The sequence below is a fragment of the Python bivittatus genome, unplaced genomic scaffold, assembly GCF_059951505.1.
Source record: "Python bivittatus isolate LINGU-HERP-01145 unplaced genomic scaffold, Pbiv_v1 ctg000330_np1212, whole genome shotgun sequence".
Taxonomy (NCBI): Eukaryota; Metazoa; Chordata; class Lepidosauria; order Squamata; family Pythonidae; genus Python; species Python bivittatus.
Window position 1 is genome coordinate 43,449,565 of NW_028277058.1, and position 27,108 is coordinate 43,476,672.

At 40.4% G+C, this 27,108-nt stretch overlaps 1 protein-coding gene across 4 annotated transcripts in view; it reads right to left on the minus strand.

The window, feature by feature from the left end:
- Positions 1-15,556: 15,556 nt before the first annotated feature.
- The window catches only part of DRAM1 (DNA damage regulated autophagy modulator 1), a 29,495-nt gene continuing 17,943 nt past the window's right edge, over positions 15,557-27,108 (minus strand). The window contains exons 3-8 of one of the 4 annotated variants that reach the window (XR_455779.3): positions 25,233-25,375; positions 21,908-22,085; positions 21,174-21,232; positions 20,069-20,185; positions 17,297-17,389; positions 15,904-15,945 (exon numbers count right to left, since the gene is read on the minus strand). Coding sequence is in view for 1 of the 4 variants with exons in the window: in XM_007419945.4 (XP_007420007.1) it covers positions 15,901-15,945; positions 17,297-17,389; positions 21,174-21,232; positions 21,908-22,085; positions 25,233-25,375 (518 nt within the window). In the remaining 3 variants the exon portion in view is untranslated. Of the gene's footprint in view, positions 15,946-17,296; positions 17,390-20,068; positions 20,186-21,158; positions 21,233-21,907; positions 22,086-25,232; positions 25,376-27,108 lie in introns of all 4 variants that reach the window. The other 3 variants (XR_015796229.1, XM_007419945.4, XR_015796228.1) reach the window with 3 other exon arrangements.

Below are 27,108 nucleotides of genomic sequence, written 5' to 3' on the forward strand. Positions count from 1 at the left end.
GATTAACTGCTTTTTCATGCTCCCACACAACACCCTAACCCCACTATTGGCCCAGTTAAGCCTGCTGATGCCAATGTTATTGTGTCTTTCTACAGCTGGAAATCTTGCCAGTCTCCAAGGTCAGAGATGTAGCAGCTGGGTCTTAGGAGTTTGTAGGAATATATATTGTAAGAATATATATTGGTAGAAGCTATATATATTCAGCCATGCTTAAGATATAGATGTCCAACCGGCAGCACAAGGGCTAACACAGTACTCAGCTCAATTCCAAAACCAAATTGCAAGAGATGGATTCCGCTCCTACAGATACATGTTCCTTTCCTGCAACCAGGCATTACCTATAGTGCCATCCTGAACAGATTACACTGAGAAATGTGGCCATCAGCAGAAAAAAGTTACTCACCCCAGTTTTTGGCTTTTATAGAACTTTGTTTCATAGAGCAGAAAGACAGCAGATAAGTCTCAGCTTTGAAAGAAGCAAATTTAGTTAGCAGATGCCCTTTGTTCAAAAAGCTGCATACATAATAAAGGTCAGTAAAGAAAGTCCACATACCTATTTGGTATGATTGGCTAAAGAGCTCAGTTTTTCATAACAAGTACATCAGATTCTTTGTTTTTTTGGACAGCAATGGGAATATTGCTCAGAAGGAAACCATTGAAGTAGGAAGAGCTGCTGAACCTATTGACTGTCCTTTCAATCTCCTCACTGCTGCCAACCACTGATTTTAGGAATGTTTTGAAAGAACCTTGCCAATGAAGTAATAGAAATGATTTGGGGACTGTGAACCAAAGTTAGAACAAACTCAGGAAAATGCTGGAATGTATTACTACTTGCTCCAGCTTATGAAGTAACAGCATCAGTTTTTTGCAATAGTAACAACAATCAACAACAATTAAAAGTATGTGTCAATTTGATGCAATGGCAGGAATATTAATTCCTGTTTTAATGACAAAGTACATTTTTGAGCCTATCTAACCTAGTGAATTTTTCACTTCACAATTTGCCTTCCCATAACCTTGTTCTGGAATATCCTACATTCAACTGGTCTGTTTAATGGAAGACATCCTGCAATTTTTGCCAATTCCCAACTACATTAAGTACTCATGGAAGATTTAGAATATTTAGCTGTGGGTAGAAGCAATCCACTTTTTAAGGCACATATATATTCTGGTTGAATTTGACTTTTAAGTTGGGGTCATATAGTATGATCAAATATTGGTAGGAGGCTTCATCTTAAAGGTTCAATTGACCAAGATTCACTGTCTTATTCCCTTCTCTTCACAAGAGGTTTTCTCATGTATGTCTGCACTTTGGCACCCCAAAAAGTTTATTGGATGGCAGGGGGGTGGGTGGATTACAAAACACCTTGTGTATCTAAAAGAGAAGTAACTGAAGGCTGCATTTAGTTGTTCAAATGATTTTAGTGCTGTCTTTTAGCACAAGCATGCAAAGTAGACAGGGACATAATGTGGGTGGACCCAGGAACTTGTTTTTTTTTTTTTTTGAGGGTTCTGTTTTTTGGGGTTTTTTTTTAGGGTTTTTCCTTTTTTTTAAACTTTGCTAAGCTAGGTGATGGCTTACACTACAGTTTTGGGATGTTTCTACTCTAATATGACAAGAAACTATGCTACTGATTTTCAACAACTGTAGGAACTTGGAGGAGATGAAAAGGGCAAAAAAAGCAAGGAGTTTGAGGACAATGCATGGCCCTGGAATCTCAGGCCATGTAAGAAGGCACATACTATAACTAAGGTCTTGTATTAATTAAAACAAGTTTGAGGGTATACTTGATTTTTTTTTTTTTAAAGGACCTGCATGGCTTTTGAAGGGGGGGTGCTGCCTTTGCAGCCATGCTAGGAAAACACCATTAGCTCAAAGTGAGAGGGACACTTACGCAGGATACCTTGAGGGTATTCAGGAAAGGGTCTACAGCGACTCTGAGGGTGTACAGGAAACCCTGAGGGTCTCCAGGAAAGGGTCTACAGCTAAACCGGTTCAACCTGGCTTGTGTACCTTGAGGGCATCCAGGAAAGGGTCTACAGCCAAACCGGTTCAAACTGCAGTTCAAACTGCCTTGTCCCTGTAAACTATAAAAACTGAGCTTCTATTTCCAGTGGTGTGGGAAATCCTGGCATATTTGCTGCCTATGCTTTGGGTTATTGACCACCCAGCTTCCTTTACTCGGCCGAATAAAAAGCTGTTTCTTTCTAAGAGCCTCCTCCTGAATTCCTGGCATTGGATTTTTCTGGGATTCGGAGTTGCAAATCTTACACTTTAAATCTGTCAAACAATCCAAAATTAAAAAGACCACAAAATGGAGGCACACAAATATGTTGATGACCAAGCAGACACAGGCTTTGGAGCAAGATGGCCAAAACCACACACTCATCCTAGTGTGCAATGTGTGTTTGCTTTGCCAGGAGAATCTCTGTGAACCAAATATTATGTAACACAGAATGACGACAGTAAGGGAAAAAGAGGCAAAAGAGGTGATTTGCCAACACTGTGCCCCAGTAGCAAAGCATGGAAATATTAAAAAAAAAAAAAAAAAAGCATGCATATTCTCAAGAGAATTAACCCTCGCTTGTTGGGGGTGGCCTCTTCCTGATGTGTCTAGCCTTGGTTTGGTTTGCTATTTGCTCTGTGAAGTTTTCTCTCATCTGCCTTCTTTAAAACAATGTTAATTCAAGAACTGCATTTGTTTAACAAAAAAGAAAAAAACCTCAAGTTAACTTCAGAAATACAAGCGAAATCTTATCTCTCTTTGGATCAGTGGAGTTATTCTGAAGCCTTGTGTTTAAATACTTCAGTACTTTAAAGAGCCAATCCATTACTTTTGTGCCTTCAGGGTAGAAGAGTGGGTGGGGAGAGCAATAACCCATCTTCCAGAACAAAAAAGCTCACATGAGACCACTCCAAATGATTACAGCTTGTCCTTTTACTTCTTTCTTGTTTGGGGCTTCAGAAACCTAAGAGATTAACCAGAGTTTTCCATAAGGGCCAAGTTGAAACTTTTTTTTTTTTTAAGAAACTTTAATGTATTTGCCTTAGCAGCTGGTGGGGGGAATTACTTTGGCCCTCACTGATCAGGCTTCTGATCAAAGCAACAGACATTCAGATGAAGAATCCATGTGAGAGTTCCAGGGGCCAGGTGGTGAGTGTGCTTGACTACATTCATGAAAGTCTGTGGTTTTGGATCAGAAGACCTAAGTAAACATTACATGTAAATGCTCCAATAGTTCCTTCCCCCCTGCTTGCTTGCTTGCTTGCTTGCTTGCTTTCTTTCTTTCTTTCTTTCTTTCTTTCTTTCTTTCTTTCTTTCTTTCTTTCTTTCTTTCTTTCTTTCTTTCTTTCCTTTAAAAAGTACTGTACAGCTGGAGCAAGACCTGCAGGGAAGATACTGTGAGAGGAAAAGTGTGCATTTGTGTATGTGTATGTTTAATTCTCTATGCCTCCAAATCCCCTTGAAGCCACCTAGAAGAACGTGAAGATTCTCTTGAGTCAAAGTCAAGCACTGGTGACTTTGTGGCTTTGCCCAAGTGGTTTTCTTGGTAACTGTACTAAAGTGATTTGCCCTTGTTGCCTCCTGGACCATTTTTGTCAGCTGCCCACTCTAGCACTAGTATTTCCTATCCAAATCCCAATCAAATCCAACCCTGCTTAGCTTTCATGTTCAGCCAAGGTCAGCTAGGTTTTACCCTGTAGGAGGGCTTTGCCAAATTACTTTCTGTGAAAGTAACAGGGAAAGTGTTCTGATCCCGCAAAGGGTTAAGCACATCTTGCCTCCTTCCCCCATCTTCCCTCTCTCTCTCTAGTTTTCATTATATCCATAATGAAGAAAGAAATAATAGATCTGGTTGCAGGATATGCTTAACCACAATTAACTCAAGTCAATTCACACTTTTTTTCCTTGATTCTCATAAAACATTAACCATACAGGCTGGATTTCCACAAGATTCCAAGCTAAAATTTGGTTGGCTAATTTGTAGTTCAGTGTGTCAGGCCTGGTTTCTAGCATCATAGTACAGTGGTACCTCTAGTTACGAACTTAATCCATTCCGTGACACTGGTTGCAACTCGAGTTGGTCTCAAGTCGAGGTAAATTTTCCCATAAGGTTCAATGTAAATATGGTTAATCCGTTCCGCCCTCCGAATTTGGTCGCACCACGAGGCAAATTTCCCCATAAGGTTCAATGTAAATACGGCTAAACAGTTCTGAAACATATGCATTTTATTTTTAAACCTCAAAAACCTTCCAAACGCCACAAAAACCTTCCAAACGCCACAAAACACACCACAAGCCTCACCGAACGTCTCCTTGCTACCGCGATCTCGCCCACAGGAAGCCGCGACCGCATGGCAGCAGGGAAAATGGCCACAGATCCGGTTCGTAAGTAGAGGCGGAGTTCGCATGTCGAGGTAAATTTTTGGGGCCGGAGCTGGTCATATCTCGAAAAATTCGTAAGGAGGGGCGTTTGTAACTAGAGGTACCACTTTATTATGCTGCAACTGCTACTGACATCTGACCCCTCTCCCTACTGATAGAGGGGATAATGATTATGATTAAGATTCTGGGTGGCTAGAAGTGTTTCAAAGCAAAGTACTGCCTTTCAGAAACCTACTTTCTTTAATCCCATGAATGCCCTGGAATCAAGGTGAGGCCCAGTCCTAACCCAGCATGATCACCACTACATCATACTGATTTGCCTAGATACAGCTGATGGATTTTATGTGCAGGAGAACAAAGTTTAGAACGAAGTACATTATATTGTATCACTGGATATGGGATTTTTAAAAATAACTGTTAAAAATGAAATAAAATACCCCTATGCCACAAGAACATAGCAAAGAAAAAAGGGTTTTGTTTGAACTGTGTCCTGTCATGTCAGTTTTCTTCTTGCAGGGAGTTTTTTCATTAGAAGCATTAAAAAAGAGGATACAATCCATTCTACACCTCAAAACCAACACTGTGCATTTGTAGATCCCACGGTAAGAGAAAAGTCGAATGGGAAATTGTACATTAAATTTAGTCATTACAGTCAACTGATAACCGCTATCACCCATAGTGCAGAGAATGACTTAGACCAACTCACAGGTTGGGCAAAATGGAGAATGTACTGTATTTATTGGGTTATAACACACACAGGCACATAACACGCACCTTAATTTTAAGAGGGAAGTTGGAGTAAAAAAACTTAAATTTAAAATAAATGACTTGGAAGCAAAATAAGGGGAGCTCTGAACTTTTTGTTTATTAATATTTATACCACTTACAAGGTAAATACGTAATATGAAAGAAAAAGTACCTCTTTCAAAGAAGAAAACCGGCGCTGCCCATTCCTCGTGCCTGAGCTCCGCAGAGCAGGAGGTAAGCGGCAGGGGAGCGAGCGAAAACCAGCACTCACCTCCTGCTCTGTGGAGCTCAGGCACGAGCACTGGGGACCACAGGTTTTTGCTCACTTGCCCGCCGCTCACCTCCTGGTCTGTGGACCTGCCCTGTAACAGCCCTGGCTCGAATGAAGGCTCCTCTCTCCCAGCCCTGCCGCTTGAGTATCGGCATATAACACGCAGCTAGGATTTCAGCCCCAAATTTTAGGGGGGAAAGTGCGTGTTATACGCCGATAAATACGGTACTTTATGTGTGTGCTGTATGCACAAACACAAACACACACTGCACAGACTTGTCCAGGCGGTCACCAGGAGTCGAAAATGACTTGAAGTCACGCACACAAAAATCCCTTTATGTATTTACCTTTTGCTCCTGTAGAAAAGATGGGTTAAAAACAAGGTTACGCTGGCAGACATGACATAAAGAAATGTCATCTGCTTGGCTGAAAGACAACAGCCTCCATTCAGTTTGCCAAGGTGAATTATCCAGGCAAGACTTTTGTTTTGGCACTGAATCTTTGCAGACACGATTAGGTTCTGTCTCCATAAATAAAGAGCCTAAACCTCAGCAATTTTTCTCCTACATTCTGATTGAACAATTTTTCATTGTTGAAGGAATAATGGTGCTGTGGGGGAAAAAAGTCAACATGGCTTATATAGAGAGGTGTCAAGCTTGAGTTTATTAAAAAAAAAAAATGGAGGCATTGATACATATTGTAGGCACTGGTGGCCCATTAAATAAGGTGCAAGCAACTTTTTAGAAAGGTTTAGATCGGTGTTTCTCAACCTTGGCAACTTGAAGTTCACACATCTTCAAGTTGCCAAGGTTGAGAAACAGTGGTTTAGATAAGGATTCTTACTAAAGACCATGGAGAATGAATAGAATAGCAGCCACCAAAGGAAAAGACAAACCTTTTTGTGGTTTGGAAAATAAAGAGCTGGGTTGAAAGGACATAATCCAAAGAACTGGTATCTCAAAGCTAAATGAGCATCCATGTTGATTGATGAGGCAGGTCTGGATAGGATGCCAACATTTTTCAAGATGATAAATTCAAAGCAAGCCACAATAAAGAGTTTGTATCTGGGGCTTGGGGAGGGAAACGGTAGGGGTTTTAATCTGGAACATAGATATGCTGTAGAAAATGGCTTGTCCTTACTTGGACAGAAAGTCACTTTAGTACTCCGTGCCCTGGTCATTTTCATCTAAATTACTGCACAGGGTTACACATGGGATTGTTCTTGAAGATGGGGTTTGAAAGTTTGATCACTAGAAAAGATTGCCTCAGGACTACCATATATTACAGCCGTTTTAGACAATCTTCACTGCATTCCAGATCTAATCCCAAATTAGGATACTAGTATTATTCCATAAATCCCCTCCCAGCTGGATCCAATTTCTAAAGGAAAGCCTTCTCTCGGATGCACTTACCTATATCCCCTAATGTCCTTCTCTTCTTGGAATGTGATTCATGCTGATTCTCATGTGATGACTCACCTGGAACTACCACTCAATAGATAGTAGATCTTACCATTTTGGTATTATGCAAAGATTTTTCATTGTTTATCTTGTATATTTGATATTTCTTAAAAAAAATATGTGATGTTGCATGCCCCCTCACCCTGGGAAAACTCAGTTTTGAAGAGTGGCATACTGATTTTTAAAATTTATATTTGCAACATAATGTATATGCAGAGACTGGCTGGGGAATTCTGGGAGTTAAAGTCCACACATCTTAGAATTGCTGAGGTTAAGAAAATCTGAGCTAGAGTAAATATACAGAACTTCATGTTCAGGACCAGGTATTTATAAGCAAAGGTGCCCTCAAATACTGGCATTCTACTGGGGGAGCTGATTGCATTTGGCCTGGCTTTTTACATCCTGTCTTCATCATAGTAAACTTTTCTACACATTTTAAATGTAGCTGGGAATGAACTTACTATGTGGCTGTAGGTAAAGGCAAGTTACAACTGCTACTTCACAATAATTGGCTTTTTTACAGAAGGGAGAGATATTTGGACTAGAAAAATAGGACAATAATTCTGTTTGAAAGCAAAATTAATTTGTGTAGATTCCAGTTAGCAGCTGCTTTTCCCAAGATATTCAGGAAAACCAGTCGATTAATCTTGTGGGTGTCTTTTTGATAAAAATTCAAACTGCCCACACATGTATTTTTTCCCAGGACACCAAGAACTTTTTTTATTCAAGGACTTGTGACATTAAGCATTAGGACTATAGTCCATTAGTGCCATCTACTGTGCAGTAGAGAAAGCATTAATAATTTAGCAGTTGGGATATCTACATGTTTCCTCCGAAGCTGCCCTTCTAGGCTCAAATGAAGTGTAATCCTAAGGGCCCAGTGATTAGCTTTACCCTGCAGTAAGCCATGGTTTGCTTACTAAACCACACCTGGCTATGTTCATACATCAGATTAAGCCTAACCCAAATAAAACACCTTATGATTTCACACGTTCTGTAAACAAAGAGAGTTAAACCTCTCCAAACACACGTCTAGTACTGTATAGCAAATTTCTCATAGACGTCAATTAGTACAGAATTGGCATCTTTCCAAAAGGACCTGGAGACTACAGGCCTTTGTTTTGAGTGAAATATAATGTGCTGGTTATCATCCTCAAAGCTCTGCAGGGTTTGGATCCTGTCAGGATTTTCTTTCTCATGGGATAGGATTCATCCCGTTATCTTTACAACAATAACAAATAATATTTTGACTACAGAGATCATGTGAAAAACACCTGTTATTGTGTGTTGTGTATTGTGCTATCTACTGCCACCTATTGGCGTGTGTATGCTAGTTACCCAGTGGGGGTGGCATAGAGCTATAATACAAGGGGAGGAAAACGTTCAGTCTCTCTGAGTAGTTGTTAGTTGTTTTAGTGTTAGTCACTATGTAGGTTTTATGGGCTATGTAATTGTAACAAAGTACCAAGTAGTGTACCTCTTCTCTAAGAGTTTGTAGCTAGAGATTTTGTTAAGCTCGTGTTGCTAATAAGTCTTGGATGCTACATTACATGAGAAGATGTGTTTTTCTTTATATTTTGTATGATATTTGCATTTTATGGAATTTTGCATTTTTATCAATAAACACCAGTTAGTATATATTTTCTGACTGGATTTCTTTGGGAAACAAGAAATGGACATTGCATTGTGTTTGCTGTCATGGCTAATATTTTCCTGGAGTTTTTGCTGCGCTCTGCACAAACAGGAGTGTTTGTGATTATCACTCTGCCCGACAGGTTATGGGCCCAGTACGCTTCCGCTGCGCTCTGCACAAACAGGAGTGTTTGTGATTATCACTCTGCCCGACAGATCCATGATACCTGCCTCATTCCTGCTCAATGAGGTTGACTTGCAGAAGCAATGAGCTTGCTTTGGTGGATACTTGGGCACTGAGTCTTTTTTAGAGCTGTCCCTGGTCTGTGGAGTACACTCCCTGTTGAATTCAGAGAAATGACTTTATTAGCCTTTGATTGGATGGGTGGATGGATGGATGGATGGATGGATGGATGAATATACAGTCAGGTCCAGAAATATTGGGACATCGACACAATTTAACATATTTGGCTCTATACACCACCACAATGGATTTAGAATGAAACAAACACAATGTGCGTTAACTGCAGACTGTCAGCTTTAATTTGAGGGTAGCTACATCCAACTCAGGTGAACAGTGTAGGAATTACAACAGTTTGCATATGTGCCTCCCACTTGTTAAGGGACCAAAAGTAATGGGACAGAATAATAATCATGCATCAAACTTTCCCTTTTTAATACTTGGTTGCAAATCCATTGCAGTCAATCACAGCCTGAAGTCTGGAACGCATAGACATCACCAGACGCTGGGTTTCATCCCTGGTGATGCTCTGCCAGGCCTCTACTGCAACTGTCTTCAGTTCCTGCTTGTTCTTGGGGCATTTTCCCTTCAGTTTTGTCTTCAGCAAGTGAAATGCATGCTCAATGGGATTCAGGTCAGGTGACTGACTTGGCCATTGCATAACATTCCACTTTTGTCCCTTCAAAAACTCTTTGGTTGCTTTTGCAGTATGCTTTGGGTCATTGTCCATCTGTACTGTGAAGCGCCGTCCAATGAGTTCTGCAGCATTTGGCTGAATGTGAGCAGATTGCCCGAAACACTGCAGAATTCATCCTGCTGCTTTTGTCAGCAGTCACATCATCAATAAATACAAGAGAACCAGTTCCATTGGCAGCCATACATGCCCACGCAATGACACTACCATCACCATGCTTCACTGATGAGGTGGTATGCTTAGGATCATGAGCAGTTCCTTTCCTTCTCCATACTCTTCTCTTCCCATCACTCTGGTACAAGTTGATCTTGGTCTCATCTGTCCATAGGATGTTGTTCCAGAACTGTGAAGGCTTTTTTAGATGTCATTTGGCAAACTCTAATCTGGCCTTCCTGTTTTTGAGGCTCACCAATGGTTTACATCTTGTGGTGAACCCTCTGTATTCACTCTGGTGACGTCTTCTTTTGATTGTTGACTTTGACACACATACACCTACCTCCTGGAGAGTGTTCTTGATCTGGCCAACTGTTGTGAAGGGTGTTTTCTTCACCAGGGAACGAATTCTTCGGTCATCCACCACAGTTGTTTTCCGTTGTCTCCTGGGTCTTTTGGTGTTGCTGAGCTCACCGGTGTGTTCCTTCTTTTTGAGAATGTTCCAAACAGTTGTTTTGGCCACGCCTAATGTTCTTGCTATCTCTCTGATGGGTTTGTTTTGTTTCTTCAGCCTAATGATGGCTTGCTTCACTGATAGTGACAGCTCTTTGGATCTCATCTTGAGAGCTGACAGCAACAGATTCCACATGCAAATAGCACACTTGAAATGAACTCTGGGCCTTTTATCTGCACATTGTAATTGGGGTACTGAGGGGATATCACACACCTGGCCATGGAACAGCCGAGAAGCCAATTGTCCCATTACTTTTGGTCCCTTACCAAGTGGGAGGCACATATGGAAACTGTTGTAATTCCTACACCGTTCACCTGAGTTGGATGTACATACCCTCAAATTAAAGCTGGCAGTCTGCAGTTAACGCACATTGTGTTTGTTTCATTCTAAATCCATTGTGGTGGTGTATAGAGCCAAAGATGTTAGAATTGTGTCGATGTCCCAATATTTCTAGACCTGACTGTATATATATATTGCATGTATGTGTGTGTGTACACACACACACACAATTACAAAGCCTTTTCAAACAAGTTTTTAGTTTGGGTAGTCTTTAATTTTTACTGATTTATTTTTAGTTAATTCTATTTCATGATAAACTGGTGTGTGTCTCCTATAGTCAACAGTGTAAAATAATATGGTACAAGGCTTTCTCATTTCCTACTAAAAGAAAAAGGCATTTTATTCATACTCCATTCATTTCTATGTAACAGAAATCTGGAAGCAGTTGTCCTTTCCTACATGCATACAGGTGTAGTTTACAACTGGAGACCTCGCCTGCTGCAGGGGATGACCAGGATGTCTAAGAATCTTGTCATGCTCTTAGTGCTCCACAATGTTTGCTGGGGCTGTTTTCTTAATTGTCGGATCATTGATCAGTCTCCTCCACTCAATCTGCCAGGGCCAGACTTCACACACTGGAATGGACAAACCCCTATCTCACTAGAGTCAAAGACCCATCACCTATCCTCACCTGGCTTGGCCCGTCTGCCAAGACAGTTTACCAGGGTGTGGCTGCTGTGCATATTACAGCTACTTGGAGGCACAGGTGAGAGCTGAGCAACAGGTGGGGACCAAAAGTGAATGAGTAGCCCTAGAAAGGGCATGGCAGGCCACCCCGCCAGAGGTGCTACCCCTCCCTGGACACTCCATACATCTCATACATACATACAAACAATGGCACCTACTTGACTATGTCATAGTATATCAACATGACCTTAAAAACGTCACCATCACCCAAACCATGCAAGGTGCTGAGTGCTGGACAGATCACAGGCTGGTCCAGTCTGTCCTCAACCTGCACATAGCCCTTTACATCGTAAGCAACCAAGGACTGTCAGAAAGTCATTCAACATTGGCAGACTGCAAGTCCCAGGCCAAGTCCAATGTTTCCAAGATGTACCTAATGAAAAACTCTCTGGCAATTTACCACTTGTACAAACCTGTTCTGAAAAGTGGACGCAATTTAAAGATGTCATCACACAGATTGCAACAATTGTATTCAGACTGAAAACCCAGGCACATCAAGACTGGTTTAATGAAAACCACAACCAATTTCAGCAACCCTCCAAGCCAAGAACAAGGGCTATGCAGACTGGCAGAATGATCCATCATCTATCTCAAAGAAAGACAAGTTTAAGCACCTGCAGTCCAAAGTCAGACAGAACTGAGAGAAATGCAGGACAGGTGGTGGCAGAGAAAGGCTGAGCAGGTGGAATGCTATGCAGACATGCATGCCAGCAGAGAGTTCAGCACCATAAACTCAGTTTATGGTCCTTTTAAATCAGGATGCACCCCCCTGCTGCCATCTGATGGGTTGAGCCTGATCAAAGACCAGGAAGGACTGAAAAACGGCTGGGATGAACACTTTTCCAACCCACTCTATAGAACATCCATAGTTGATCATGATATCTTACTGCAGATTCCTCAGCTGCCAGTTTTGGATGCCCTAGGCTTGCTTCCCTCTACTGATGAGATCAAGAAAGCAATCTCGCAGATGAACTCAAATAAAGCAACAGGACAGGATGGCATTCCTGCTGAGATCTATAAAGCACTAGACCCAAATGCCTTGCAGGTGTTCCAAGACATCTTGGAAGACATTTAGTCCACAGGGATGCCTGACGACTTCCGTGATACCCTCATTGTGGCTCTCTACAAAAATAAGGGAAGCAAATCAGACTGCAGAAACTACAGGGGTATCTCACTGCTGTCCATCACAGGCAAGATCTTTGCCTGCATTCTCCTGAGCAGACTTGTCACTGTCTCAGAAAGGAACCTCCCAGAGGTGCAGTGTAGCTTTCGGCCAGAACAGAGCACAGCATACATGATATCTGCCATGAGGCAAGTCCAGAAGTGCATCGAGCAGAATAAGTCTCTTTACTCTGTCTTCATTGACCTGACAAAGGCATTTGACACCGTAAACAGGGAGGTTCTCTGGATCATCCTGAGATATTATGGATGCCCGAGGAAATCTGTGAAGTTAATTCAGCTATTCCATGATGGAATGACAGGACAGGTTCTTTACAATGGTGATACATCAGCTGCATTTGCCATTTCCAATGGAGTAAAACATGGTTGTGTGCTAGCCCCAGTCCTGTTCAATCTGTTCTCCACTTGCATGTTGTCACATGCTGTCCAGGGTCGAAGTGTACATCAGGTGCACTTGGATGGCTCTCTGACCTTTGCCACTTGAATGCACGGATGAAATGCCTCCATACAATCATCCAAGAAACCCTCTTTGCTGATGACTGTTTGTTCCTGGCGCACAACGACAGTGATCTACAGTTGATGCTGAACAAATTCTCAGATGCGCTATGGCCTATCAGCCTGAACAAGACTGAAGTACTTTACCAGCCCGTGCCAAATACTAACTCCATAGAACCAAAAATCACTGTTTGTAACACCCTGCTGACAAATGTAAACAGCTTCAAATACTTGGGAAGCATCATCTTGAGTGATGGGTCTTTGGAAAAATAAATTGACTCCAGGATTAGCAAGGCCAGCCAGGCACTGGGGTGGCTGCGTACTAGAGTGCTCAATCAACACAACATCCATATCTCCACAAAGCTGAAAGTCTACAGAGCTCTGGTTATCCCTTATCTCCTATACGGATGTGAGTCTTGTACTGAAAGTACATCGATTTCACATGTGCGCTCTCCACATGTCGTGAAATTTCACATGTGCACTCTCCACTCCATCCTCAGCATTCGTTGGCAAGACCGTGTCTCCAGCGTGGAAGTCTTGGACCACGCGGAATCCACCAGCATTGAGTCCCTCATGATCAGAGCCCAGATGCAGTGGGTGGGACAAGTCATCAGAATGGATGACCACCATATGTCTCTCCAGTTGCTCTATAGTGTACTGGAGTCTGGGCAGAGTGCTACAAAGATGCCATGAAAGAAACCCTATGCCACTGTGACATCCAGCCAAGGGAACTAGACAGAACCCATTGGCAAGCCCTGCGTGCTATGAACTTCCGCCGACTTTGAAGACAGGTACCACCAAAAACTGATAGAAAACTGTGAGTGGCATACAGAATAACACCCACAGTTAGTACAACGGACGTCCACTGCCCCCATTGTCATAGACTCTGGGCTTCCAGACTGGGACTGCAGAGCCACCTCCTTGTCCACAGATGAACTGCACAACAGCATGTCTTCCTCAAACCAAAGGACTACCATATAATAGGTGTGATTTGTATGGCTTCTCATTCTCCTTGTGGATTAAGAACAATACACATGAAGGATCCACCTAACATTACCTTATGTGCAGAAAAAGAACCTAACTCCTTCTCCAACATAAAGAGAACATCCTTGGATGAATGAACATTTAAATTTGCCTCAAAATGTCTCATCAGGATTACAGCACAAACTCACAAATTCAACTCAGGACTCAGAAATATAGTGAAATATAAGCTGGCCAATGAGTGAGAACAGTGCCTGTGATCTACAAAGCACAGGGATACAGACAAAAGTGAATGTTGTCCTTTCAACAGATTTCCTTAAATACATATGACTGTCAATAGATGCTTTCTATGTGAAAAATACAACTATATTAACATAATTGCCAAAATAACATCCAGTACAAGTAGACGATTCACAGGATCAGCACCTGGATGGCTATTTCTTTACAGCTGAACCAACTTGATGGCTTAGAATGTCAGGCTGTATTAGGGAAAACCCATTTTTAGATCTCCTATGCTAGGAACATGTAGACGACCCACTTTTTTTAGCAGGACAAAAAGGTGGTTAAGTACAAAGTTCTGCCAGAATTGCATGATACAAATGATACTTCTGAGAAAGGTCAGAAGACAAGGTTAAATAGTGATTGCTCTAGCAGTGTTTTTCAAGCTTGGCAACTTTAAGATGTGTGGGCTTCAACTCCCAAAATTCTGGGAGTTGAAGTCCACACATCTCAAAGTTGCCAAGTTTGAAAAACACTGCTCTAGCACACAATGAATGACCAGTAGATCATACAGAAATGAGTGTAAAAGTGCACTTATGACCCACATGATATTAGAAAGATAAAATGGGTGCCTTAATCCTTGCAGCCTCATAAACTGTGATCTGGGCCTCACCCTCTTCTGGAATGCAGCCCTTGGTGTGCCGCACAACCCTGGTGTGGGACTTCAGCTGATGGAAAATGTGGACACTTGAATTTAGGAAAAGCTGTAATAGCTGTTCTTGAACAAAAAGTTTGCTCAAGTCTTGATAATTTGGTTGCTTTTAATAAAATATATGATTATACCCTGGATTATGGATTTTCTACAATGCTATTTACAATTTTTTGTCTCTAGGTAAAGGTCTCCATACTTGCCTTAACAAAACCACGTAACACAAAATTCTTATTCTTGCAGATTTTTTTCTCTATTATTCTCTGAACCATTTCTATAATCTCTATAATCTACAATTTCTACAATCTACAATGTGTTACTGTCCTCTTAGCTTTATGTCTACACATACTTTTGCATGAATTTTTTTCACTGATAAAATCTGATTTCTGCATATAAAAAATATTGTTCAGTATTCATGTTAATCACTTACCTAGTTTAGATTTTCTGTATCAGGCACTAATTTTCCTCCTCTTTATAAAAATCCCTAAGAAATAAAGTTAATATCACTAATGATAAAGACAAAATCTACCTGCTTTCTAGAGAAACTATGAAAGCAATCCTTATGCTCTTACCTGGGCATATTTAAATAAATTGTTATAAGTTCCAGCTTGTTTTCCCTGCTGAAGCCCTACTGATTTCACAATAGCATGCACCTATTTTTGATTTGTGACATAGCCATTTTGATATCTAATATATGAAATAATCTTCCTCAGCTTGGCCCTCTAAAGGTGTCATCAGACTGCAACTTATGACATTTTGACAAGCGATACTAAGCATGTTCACCTAAAAGAAAGCCCCATTGAATTCAGTTGGAATCTTCCAAGTAACTGGTAACTGGAATTGCAGCTCAAGTTTCATTCTGAGACCATCTTTATTCACCAAATGAATAAAAAGGAAAGAGATGTTACAGCAGAGGAACATTTGTTCCTTAAGTGATTACATATTTTAGAGGTTCTCTATTTAAAAAAAAATTAAAAATGAAAATATTTTAAAATACAAAAGATTATTCAAACACTGGTTAAATAGAAAATTAATACCCTAAAATTAAAAAGACATTTTCTCTTGACAATGATTACACAATTTGCAGCGGTGATGCATCAGGTTCATGCCATGTCAACCTTGGCCATTGCTATTTCTCTACAACAGTTTCTTTAATAACCCCCAAACCCAGCTAACTGTAACAAAAAGTGGTCAGAAGTTTCCATGTATTTCTGTTGATATCTGTATGGTAACTTCCTAGAAGAAAAGAATACAAGAAAATGCAAAAATTAGCAACTAATTACAAAGCACACATTTAAATGCAAACAGAAAGGTGATAGCAAGTTTGGAACTAGGAAAAGGTTCCTTTTATTTACTGCATGAGACAGCCGAGGCTAAAATCTGAAATGCATTGTTAAAACAATTTGCTAATACAGCTTAAACATCACAGCCTTAACTTTGTGCTCCAATGCAAAGGCCTAAATATAGGTACTCATCATTTAGCGACCACAATTGGGACCAGCAACTCCACTGCTAAGTGAAGCGGTTGCTAAGTGGGAAATCACGTGACCACGACCGTGCTCTCCTTTTCCCCACTCCCTCACCTAGCAGCATTGGGATAGCTGGCTCAAAACTGACAAGACTAATTAGTTTCACAGCTTGGCTTTTGTTTGCCTCCAAACCACTGCCCGCTCACCCAGGGTTGTGATAATTAACAAGAATGGAATTAATGTTTGCATTTACATTCTTTGGAGAGGAAGGGATTACAAGAGAGTAAGCAGGCACACAATGGGGAATATACATCAAAAGCAATGTGTTGGTGCCAGCATCCGTGAGCATGCTACGCAAACAGCCTGATGTAAGTGCCTACTTACTCTCTTGAAATCCCTTCCTCTCCAATCTCTCTGCTCTGCAAGGAGGGTGAAAAAGAAAAACAACAGGTCAGGCACCGGACAATGCGTACAGGCTGTATTGTAGATCACGTGACTGAGGGACAGCATTGTAGTAACTTTGAACGGTTGCTGAATGAGGCAGTCAGTAAGTGAGGACTACCTGTAATACACCATAGTCCCACTAATATACATTTCTGTGCTAACACAAACAATGAGAGCTGAGTATGGGCAATAAACTTTTAGAGACATATTTTTTCTGAAAAATGTGGCATGAAAGATTACTTAACCAGGTCACTTCAATATCTAACAGTTGCACTCACACAACTTGTTAAGTTTAGTTAGTTTTAACTTTATTTTTGAGGCTTAGTGTATTGCTTGAACCAAACTAAGATAAGTGAGTTACATGAACTCAGCCACTGTTTCTTTTCCCCCTTCTGTCTATTCTGCAATCATTTCTGGTCAAACAAGTCTGGAAAATTTCTGAAGCAATACAGATTCACCCATTCTCCCAACTTTCAAAATCTCTACTAAACTCATGTTTTAATAAGCCCACATATTATTTCCAGATGACTGGCTAATATTTACACTGGCCACTGAACCTGAGCTCAGACAAGTTTCAAAGATGCAATTTGCAACTATTAATGCCTCTACAAAGGGGCTACATGAATTCTCATACCTCTTTGAACTGTGCTATCTTGATAGTCCTGCATGCTTACCTGAAAATCTCTGATAAAAGTTAAGAAGAAGAACACAAAGCCAAAGGCTACTGTCCATTCGCAGATTGCACTCACAAAATGATACATATAATCCTAAAGGAAGGAACATTTATAAAAAGTCATTAAATAGACTGCAATGGCAAAAAGGCGAATCAAGTATAGAGACAGCAAATACACCAGACACACAGTGTGGTAGAAAAGTATTTATTCATTTAAAGCTGCATCTAATTAGTGTCCCTTCACAGACAGAAATCTCTTTGATTCAGCAGAAGCCTCATCGGTCGAAAAGGGATGTGACTGTCAGTAATTTCCCTCTTCCTGCAGTCCCCCATGTGGTTCTGGAATTGCCCCCCAATCTTCTAGAAGAGATTTGGGAAGCGGAGAAAACTTCAAAGCCTGCCTTTCTCTATTCCACTGACAGAAGCCCCTGCTGGATCAAGCACGCTTGTCATCTAGTGAAGACAATCCTTATTTATTTACTGAATTTCTGTACACTTAGCACTAAATCAACATACATTTTCTATGTGGCTCATCACCAATGAAAACATAATATTAAAACATAAAACACTCTACATCCGGATAATTTTTCATTACTAATTACCAGGAACCATAAAAGATATATTTTCTTGATAATCATTGATTTCAGCCATTTTGAATTATCATTTCTTGAGTTATTTTAGATTTTTTTTAAAAATGAAATGTAAATTCTTGACTTCATGATGATGTTTTCTATGATAAGATTTTTAAGGGGAAAAAAACAAGCTTGAAATTTGTGTTCTGCCAAACTGTTCAAAAGCCATCTCACATGGTACTTTCCTAGAGGTAAACACCTTCCTTTGATTATCTGCTAGAATGGCACAAACAGCAATGGATCTGACAAACATGCAGGGAGCCCTCATAAAGGACTACAGTACAGTGTTTCCCAGGGTTTTGTAGGTCATAACATGTAAGCTTGATCTGTACATTGTAATAGAAGAAGGAAAGTGTGCCTACTGAATAATCAGCATTACTCCCTTCTTGTGAGAGCAGAACACTATTGTTTCTGGGACACAAAATATAATCAATATGCCCATTTTAACAACACCCATTTTTTTCAACATAATATTTATGGAATGTCCTCAAAAATCTGTGCCTCATGGCAAAATCTTTCACACACTCTTCTGTTCTAAATAGTAACCAGAATGTGACAGCTGAGGCATGATCTGGCTGAGATATACTAGGGAACCTGATAGGAGAAATAATGGGATCAAATAAAACAGACAGTTTGTTTGCAGCCAATATATACCATTGGTCACAATAAAAAAAAAATTAAAAAAATAATAATAAATACAGAATAATTCAGTACTACCTTCTTGGTTGACTTTCTATTATATTTTGAAGTGACACATTTACCCACCAGATGCAGCCCGCCCCATTATTTTGTGAAAATCACACAAAAAGTGCTCCCTCTTGTGATCTAGTACATGCACAGAAATAGTAGTAGAGAGTCAGCACTTTTCAGAGAATAGCTGTAGTCTGCTTGCCACAAAAATAATTAAGAATCTTTATGGTACCAAAAACTAAACCGATTTATTATGGCACAAGCTCCTTTTATCCTTTTATCAGGTGCTTTAAGACTTATCCTTGGTTGATCTATCAGTGCATATAGCACTAATCAGCAGTCACTATCCATTTTATTCTCCTCCAAAATATGTAAGGATCATCATCATCACTGATGATTCAATTTCCTTCTTTCTTCAACCCCATACCTAATTAACAAGCCCCACTATGTAGCTTCTTACTGATTACAGATTATTTTACTGAACTATTCATTCCCCAGAGTATGGATAGCAGGCCAGAATTCACAAAGCCACTTTCCTCTATGAGGCACGTGCTCCGGAAAAACTTGGGCCTCAATTAAAAACTGTTCATTGGGAGACAGAATTCTACTTTATGTGCTTTGGCACATTCCAATGTCCGCTAAACAGGGGATTTCTCAAAAATGAATGGGAGAGGTCTGCTTATTTCTTGCTTCACTTACTAACATGAAAAGCACTTCTAATAACTCAGGGGAAAGATGTGAAAAGTCTATACACATACCCAATACCCAGGTATATTGAGAAAGTAATGTATTTGCCCTGTATCCTGATGCTTGTTACACTCATGTACATAAGACAGCATTCATCTCATTCTGATCTGACATTTCATTTATTTATTAGATAGATTTATTTATTATTATTTTTGTGCCTTTGAATCATTGTTGACTCCTGGCGACTGCCTGGACAAGTCCCTGCAGTTTTCCTGGCAAGATTTTGGAAGTGGTTTGCCATTCCTGCTTCCTAGGGCCGAGAGAGAGTGACTGGCCCAAGGTCACCCAGCTGGCTTTGTACCAAAGGTGGGATTAGAACTCACAGCCTCCTACTCCCTAGCCTGATAACTTTAACCACTGCACCAAATTGGCTCTATAGATTTATATGGCTCCTCAATTGACAGATGACTCTGGGCAGCTAACAATCAATAAAACAACCACAATTACCATTACAAATAAATTAAAAGAGCATTGTGATAACAACACTACTGTTAGGTTGCTGAGATATTATGCATCTGTTCTCTGCAAAATATTTTAATTTTCTCCAGTCTGAGAGAAAATTCTAGGAAGAGTAGTCCCAAACCATCTCTCAGATCAGATTATATTAAGCGTGTGTGTGCATGGGTGTCACTTCAGAGCACTTCAGTCAATGATTCTTAAAAAAAAGAATGCATTTCTATCAATATAGGTTGCATGAGGCATACCTGGTCAGAGCTCAGATTTGCGAGTAGTTCTGGCAAAGTGTCCTTTTGTTCTGAATATTAGACTGACAACCTTCCATTCCTGGCCTTTTGGTGAGAAGCAAATAGCCATGGACTATTCTGAAAGGAGAATTTACACAAACCTCAACTCTCCAAGTGCAAGTGGTTACCCAGGAGACATTTGTTTTGTTTGAACTTTTGTAAAAAAAAAAAAAAAAAATTAATTTCACAGCTCTTGAATCTATACGTGAACCAGAATGCACTTGCACATTGAAAACTGCACTTCTCAGAACTTAACAATGTAGTTCTTGGTTTTTTTTAAAAAAAAACCTATTCAAAATGTGTCTACTGAGGAAAAAAACGTGTACAAAAAAGGATAATTAAATCTTAATACAGATTAAATATCTAGATTTTTATGTGATTTTTAACCAAATTTGGAAGATGATGTAGAAAATGGGACAAAACAAATTTGCAGCCAAGAAAAAAATTGAACAAGAGTTAAGACTCATAGTTTTATTCATCTATAAATGTATTGTTAATTTACACATTTATTGAGGCTGAACATAGATGAAGATTCATTAGCATTAATACTCCCATTGATTTCTGTTTTCCCATGTTTCTAAAGGAGGCCTTGCTTCCTAAAAATGCTTTCAGAGTTCCAAACATTTCTGTATCTTTTAGTCTCTAGCTATAACTCTTAATTTTCTCATACTTAAACCACAACAGGTTCCACATACATGGGGTGGAAATAACTCTCCCCCAAACTATTAGCAAGTCTAAGACTCTGACCAAATATGTCTCAGGTGACCTATACTGACAGAAAGTTAGATATCACTAAGATTAAGTTAAGAATTAAAAAGCATTGAATCTGAATAGACTACATATATCTATGTATACCAACCTTTAAAATTTAAAGCAACGTGTCACAACTTACTAAATAATATTAGCAACATGCATTCACAGCAGCTCTGATTATCAGTTTGCTTAAAGATCTCAGTAATAAAAACAGCTACTGTATTGCATATTTTGCACACATAAAGTTAAGCTGCACTGAATAGCTGGCCTAACGGGTAGAAATATTAATATTTTTTACCTAGTAAATGTTTACCTTTTCACCTGGATTCCAATCTATTTTTGTTATGGATATTAATGAAGCACATGCAATCACTGGGAAAAAGGAGTTAAGAGGAAACATCTGATTTAAAAAATAAAACATAAAATTACCGTTTCCTTTTACCGATACGTTCCTTATTGAAAGAATGAAGGGAATGTATCATTAATCAAATGGGGGCACATGCATATGAAGACAAAATAACCTGATGTTTGATAACAGAAATATAAACTTCTGATTTATGATTGTATACAATAAACATTGTGCACAGGCATGTCAGCAAGCCCACGCAGTACAAAGAAGCTATGAATTTAACAGTTTTCTTAGGTTCTGAATTGTCTTGGTTTTGGTATACATTCCTAATTTCAGTATCAAGAATGAGTATTTTAATTTTTAAGATAAAGCTCTCTAAAAAGATACCCACTGAATGTCTGCAACTCAGTTGTCACTCCAGAACTTTTCAATCCAGGAGACACATATGATATCTTGAAAATGGTTTCAACATAGCTGTCACATGTTGTACATCTAGTTATATATAGTGCTTCTGTTCCTCATGTCTCATTGTTTTACAAGCATGGCTTGTATCTCAAATTTACATGTTATGAAACGTATAATTTTATCCCTCTCAGGAAATATTGTAAGACTGAATCCAGAAATAGGAAGCTGACTTAAAACTGTGGTGCTTGTATTATTAAGACCTTGGCCATATTAATATACTGTAAAAAGGATACTGGGAATGACAGCTACCCAAGCTATTAAGGAGAGGAATAATCTTGTGTGACACAAACATGGAGTGCTCCATTGTGGACGTGATTTGTAAGAGATAATTGTCTGAAGAAGACTGTACAGAGCACCAGAGACAAAAGCCAAAAGAGCTCCCCCATCATGGACGGCAGGAACTGCTAACTCCTGAAACGACAATTCAGAAAGCATTGTATATTATTAGAGTTGCAGTCAATGTACACAAAAGTAGACTATAATCAGGGAGCAAATAAGCGTAGTCAGACTAGCAATATTAGAAAGGCCTTACAGGCATTATAAGCAACCTAGTAGTACAAAATCTGAAAGAGTTTATTTCCTACTACATCATACAGGATACTTTCATCTGATATGTACTACCCAAGCTATTTACTTCTAAAGTATGAACACTTCTATAACTGATATCTTAGTTAAAAGAAATGCTCAAATGAGCAGGAGTAATACAAGCTACACAGCCCTTCCTTGACAGCATTGCAGTTGCCATGCTGAGGCATAAAAACTGATAGGGGCTACCTGGTATTGAGATAGGTATGTGTATGTACTTGCATATGTACATGCAATATAGAGGCCAGGTGGGGGGGGAGGGGAACCTTTTTCAGCTTCAAGACTGAATAGGTATTTGAAATTGAGATCTAATCTAAAATAAATAAACTAATCCTCATTAAAAGAAAACTCCTTAAAAAAAAGGCAAGTTTCCTCCTAATCTTTTAATGCTTCTTGAATTTTATCTTCTTGCAGGATTTCTGTCAGGCCCAGCCCAAGAACGACGATGAACAGTCCAGTCCAGCCCACTTCCTTTATTAGCTTACACCTTACAGACAGAATCTGGCCAAACTAAATCTATACTACAGCAACTAGTGGATATACCCTGGGAGATTCTAGGGAGTGGCTATCCTGAACCTCTTTCACTTCCCACGCTCCTGTTGCGGACTCAACTGCCTCTTGCCTTCTCCTCTCTCCTGGAATGCACCCCCTCCTTCCAGATAGCCTTGATCTCTCCTTGTAGATACATTCCATCACAATTTCAGGGCTTCAGTGCCCTTCAGATTTATCTAATAGGTCCATGCCATATATTTAGTTTTTGCCAGATCTGTTTACATTAGAAACCTAATATAGTTTTATTAGTCTTGATCTACTCATTCCAGGAATCCAGAGTACAGGTAGTCCTCACTTAACGACCATTTGTTCAGCGACTGTTCAAAGCTACAACAGTGCTGAATGAATAGTAGTTACAACTGGTCTTCAAAGTTATGGCTGTTGCAGCGCCCCAGTGGTCATGTGATCAAAATTCAGGAGCTTGGCAGCCAGCCTGCATTTACAACCATAGGGTACACTTCAACTTCCCCCCCAACCAATCTCCCCATCTCTGCCCTTTTGACTGCCCTGCACTTTGCCCCCCCCCCGCCATCCTGCACTCTTCCCATTTCCCCCCACTGACCCTTGCTGTCTTCTTCCTCCCACAAAGGGAGGAAGTGGGAGGAAGATGATGGCGAAGGTCAGCTGGGGACGGCAGGGGTAGGCAGTGGCGGCGGCAGAGTACAGGGCAGCCGAAAGGGCAGAGATGGGGGAAGATAGGCAGGTGGAGAGAGTTGAAGTGGAGGCGAGTGTGGCAGAGTGGTAGAGCCTCATCTGCTGAAGGGACCTCACCAGGTCCGGCTGGGGAGGAGGCAGCAGGAAGGAGCTGGCAGTTCACACAGGGCAGGAAAAGCGTAATGTCCTTGCCTAATGACTGCAACTGGGACTACTGGACCTGTCATCATTAAGCAGTGCAGTCACATGATGCTTCGCTTAATGATTGCTGTGCTTAGTGACAGAAATTCTAGTCCCAATTAGGGTTATTAAGTGAGGACTACCTGTATGATAATTTATGAAGAGGACAGATTTCTCTAATAGAAGCCACTAACTTGGGGGTGGGGGGGAACACCACCTTGATTACAAGGGCTCTGGGGAAATCATTATTGTGTACATACCCATAGTATATATGAGTCACAAACAGAGAGAGAAAGATCTTATTCAGTTTATATAATGTTCAAATATGATATTGGCTATCACAGACTGTTCTTATACACAGATGTTTCCTTTAATCTTGATTTTATTTACTGAAAGCTCATCTTTATTTATGTCATACTTTGTGAATGATTTCATAATATAGTTCACAATTTGCAGTTGAAGACAGTTCAACAAAACCCTAAATTTATATCATCATTCTTATCCTGCTTAAATGTCAACTCAATCCAAGTGTATCTTGCCTTCTTCATGACCCATATTAAATGGTTCCCATGCATCTAATAAATAAGGTTTCTGTAGTCTTGAAATGAATAAGACAATGTACAGTTATATCACTTCAGGGATGTAGTTCATTATTGCTATCTCCAATTTGCCTAGGTCCCAAACCGTAAAGTATTACACTGATCTGATTTACCACTTATTGAGCTACATCAAAAATTCTGCAAATGCTGATATTGTGTAATCTTTCCTGTCTTATACTCCCCTTGCTTAGCCTTAAAACTGTTCCAGAAGGTCCCTTAACTATCTGAAGCAGATTTGGAGGATTAGAAAGCAATAATTGGAAACTATCACTTCCTCCCACAAGAAGTATACCATTGGATACCAAAAATTCCATCTCATTCCTGTTACATAATGGTGGGTCATCTGTTCCAAAATCGCTTCTTTCATTTATTTCCAGAAATCATCAGAAGAGACCCTGTTGAAAGGAAGAACATTGTCTAGGGCTAAATCCTTACCAGTAACAGTGCTATTAACCTGGAGTTCTCTGTTTTGCATAACATGCATATCTACTGTAGTATTAATTATTGAGGACAGGCATTATTACACCATTCAGCTAAGATCAAATGAAAGAAAGGATAAATGTATGTGCTTATTTTATCCTGATAGCTCATGATCTCAATACTGTCCTTGTTTGGGGGGCATGTTTAGAGGGAAGTATCTGCTGAACATATACAGGTTGCTTCTGGTGAATTGGGCATCTGATTGCACAGCGTTCCAGCTGACAGAACAGCCTCAAATTACCAGCTAGGTGACTACATTCCAGGAACTACTATTCTATTTTATTTCTATATGACGCTTCTGATAGAGGTTTTTAAGCTGATGCTTTCTCTGGACAAGAAAATAACTATATTGCTCTGATTCTCTCTTGATATACTTAAGTTATTTTAAAGCTGGTGCTATGAATACTTTTAATGCTCATATAATATTCTTAATAATTTGTAAGCCACCTGAAGGAGGAATAGAATATTAATTTAATAAATACAATATAAACGTATCTTTGTTACGTACCTGAAAACTTGCAACAATGCCCATTCCAATACAACCCAGAACTCCAACATATAATGTTAGTAAGTTGAAACAAGGGGAAACAAAATGTGTCACATCATTTTGCTTCTTTACAATTAAATATTTTATATACATTGTAACTGCACCTAAAAAAATGAGAAAAATATTCAGAAATTGGCCTTAAGACAAATAATGGAACACAAAATGAGTTTGGTCCTGACAACACAGAGAAGAGAATAATTTTACTAAAATAACGAATATACTATACAAAGCTCTTAAGTGTAACAGTGATCAAAACGTAGTGGCTTAAAAAGAAATATGTGCCCCCCACCAAAAATTATTTTGCAATAATCTGTCTCATTCTAAGTTGATCAAGAAGTAAAATTCAGGTCAGGGCTATGCAGATCAAGGAATGAGATTGTGCTAAATGTTTGGGATCACCAGGAATCACAGTTATAACTGCATCCAATGCCTTTTATTTCCAGATCTGTGGCCCTTTACTTTCCTTAACACAGAAGAACAGTGTTTGTTTGTTTATTAGATTTATCTCCGCCCATCTCCCCCTAATGGGGGACTCTGGGCAGCTCACAAAATCCATTAAAACAATAAATATATCCAAAATTACAGAAAACATGAAAACTATACAAAGCATTACCAAAAGAAAAGAAGAAGTCCAAGAGGCTGATGGTTACCAGAGCTGCAGATGACAGGCCTCTAAGAGGCTAGCCATTCCCACACTTGGTGTCTTCTCTCCCCACCTCAGGCCAAGTGGCAAAGCCAGGTCTTCGGATCTCTCCGGAAGGCCAGGAGTGAAGGGGACAATCTCAGCTCCGGGGGCAGAATGTTCCAAAGAGCAGGGGCTACAGCAGAGAAGGCCCGCCTTCTGGACCCCACTGATCGGGGCTCTTTTACTGAGGGGGTCCAAAGCATGCCCTCCCTGTGTGATCAGGCGGGATGGGTTGAAGTCATGGGGAAGAGGCAGTCCCTTAGGTAACCTGGTCCCATGCCATGCAGGGCTTTAAAGGTGATAACCAACACCTTGAATTGGACCTGGAAGCAAACTGGAACCCAATGCAGCTCACGGACCAACAGTGTTACATGGGCCCTTCTTGGGGCTCCAAAAATAGCCTGTGCAGCTGCATTCTGGACCAGCTATAGCTTCCGGATACTCTTCAAGGGTAGCCCCATGTAAAGTGCATTGCAGTAGTCTATATGGGAAATAACAAGGGCAAAAATTACCATTTGAAGGGCATCCCGATCCAGGAAAGGGCGTAACTGATGCACAACCCGAAGTTGTGCAAAGGCCCTCCTGGCCATGGCTGCCACCTGTTCTTTGAGCAGGACCCGTGAGTCCAGGAGGACCCCCAGATTACGCACTGGGTCTGTTTGGGGCAGTGCAACTCCATCCAGCACCAAAGATGACAAAGTCCTGGATACAGAGGAGCCATTAATCCACAGCCACTCCATCTTACCAGGGTTCAGCTGAAGCCTGTTGTTCCCCGTTCAGACCCTTACAGCCTCCAGGCACTGCGGAAGGGCAGTCATGGCATCACTTACCTCACCTGGGATGGAGATATATAATTGAGTATCATCCGCATATTGATGATACCTCATCCCATGATGGTGGATGATCTCGCCCAGCGGTTTCATGTAGATGTTGAAAAGGAGCGAAGAGAGAACCGAACCCTGTGGCACTCCACAATGAGGGGCCGAGGATGGGACCATTTGCTCCCTATCACCACCGATTGGGATCGGCCCCAGAAAAAGGAGGTCAACCAGCACAGAACCGTGCCGGCCACCCCCAATTCCCAAAGCCGTGGTCGATGGTATCGAAAGCCGTTGAGAGATCAAGGAGAGTAAGGATGGCTGTACTTCCACC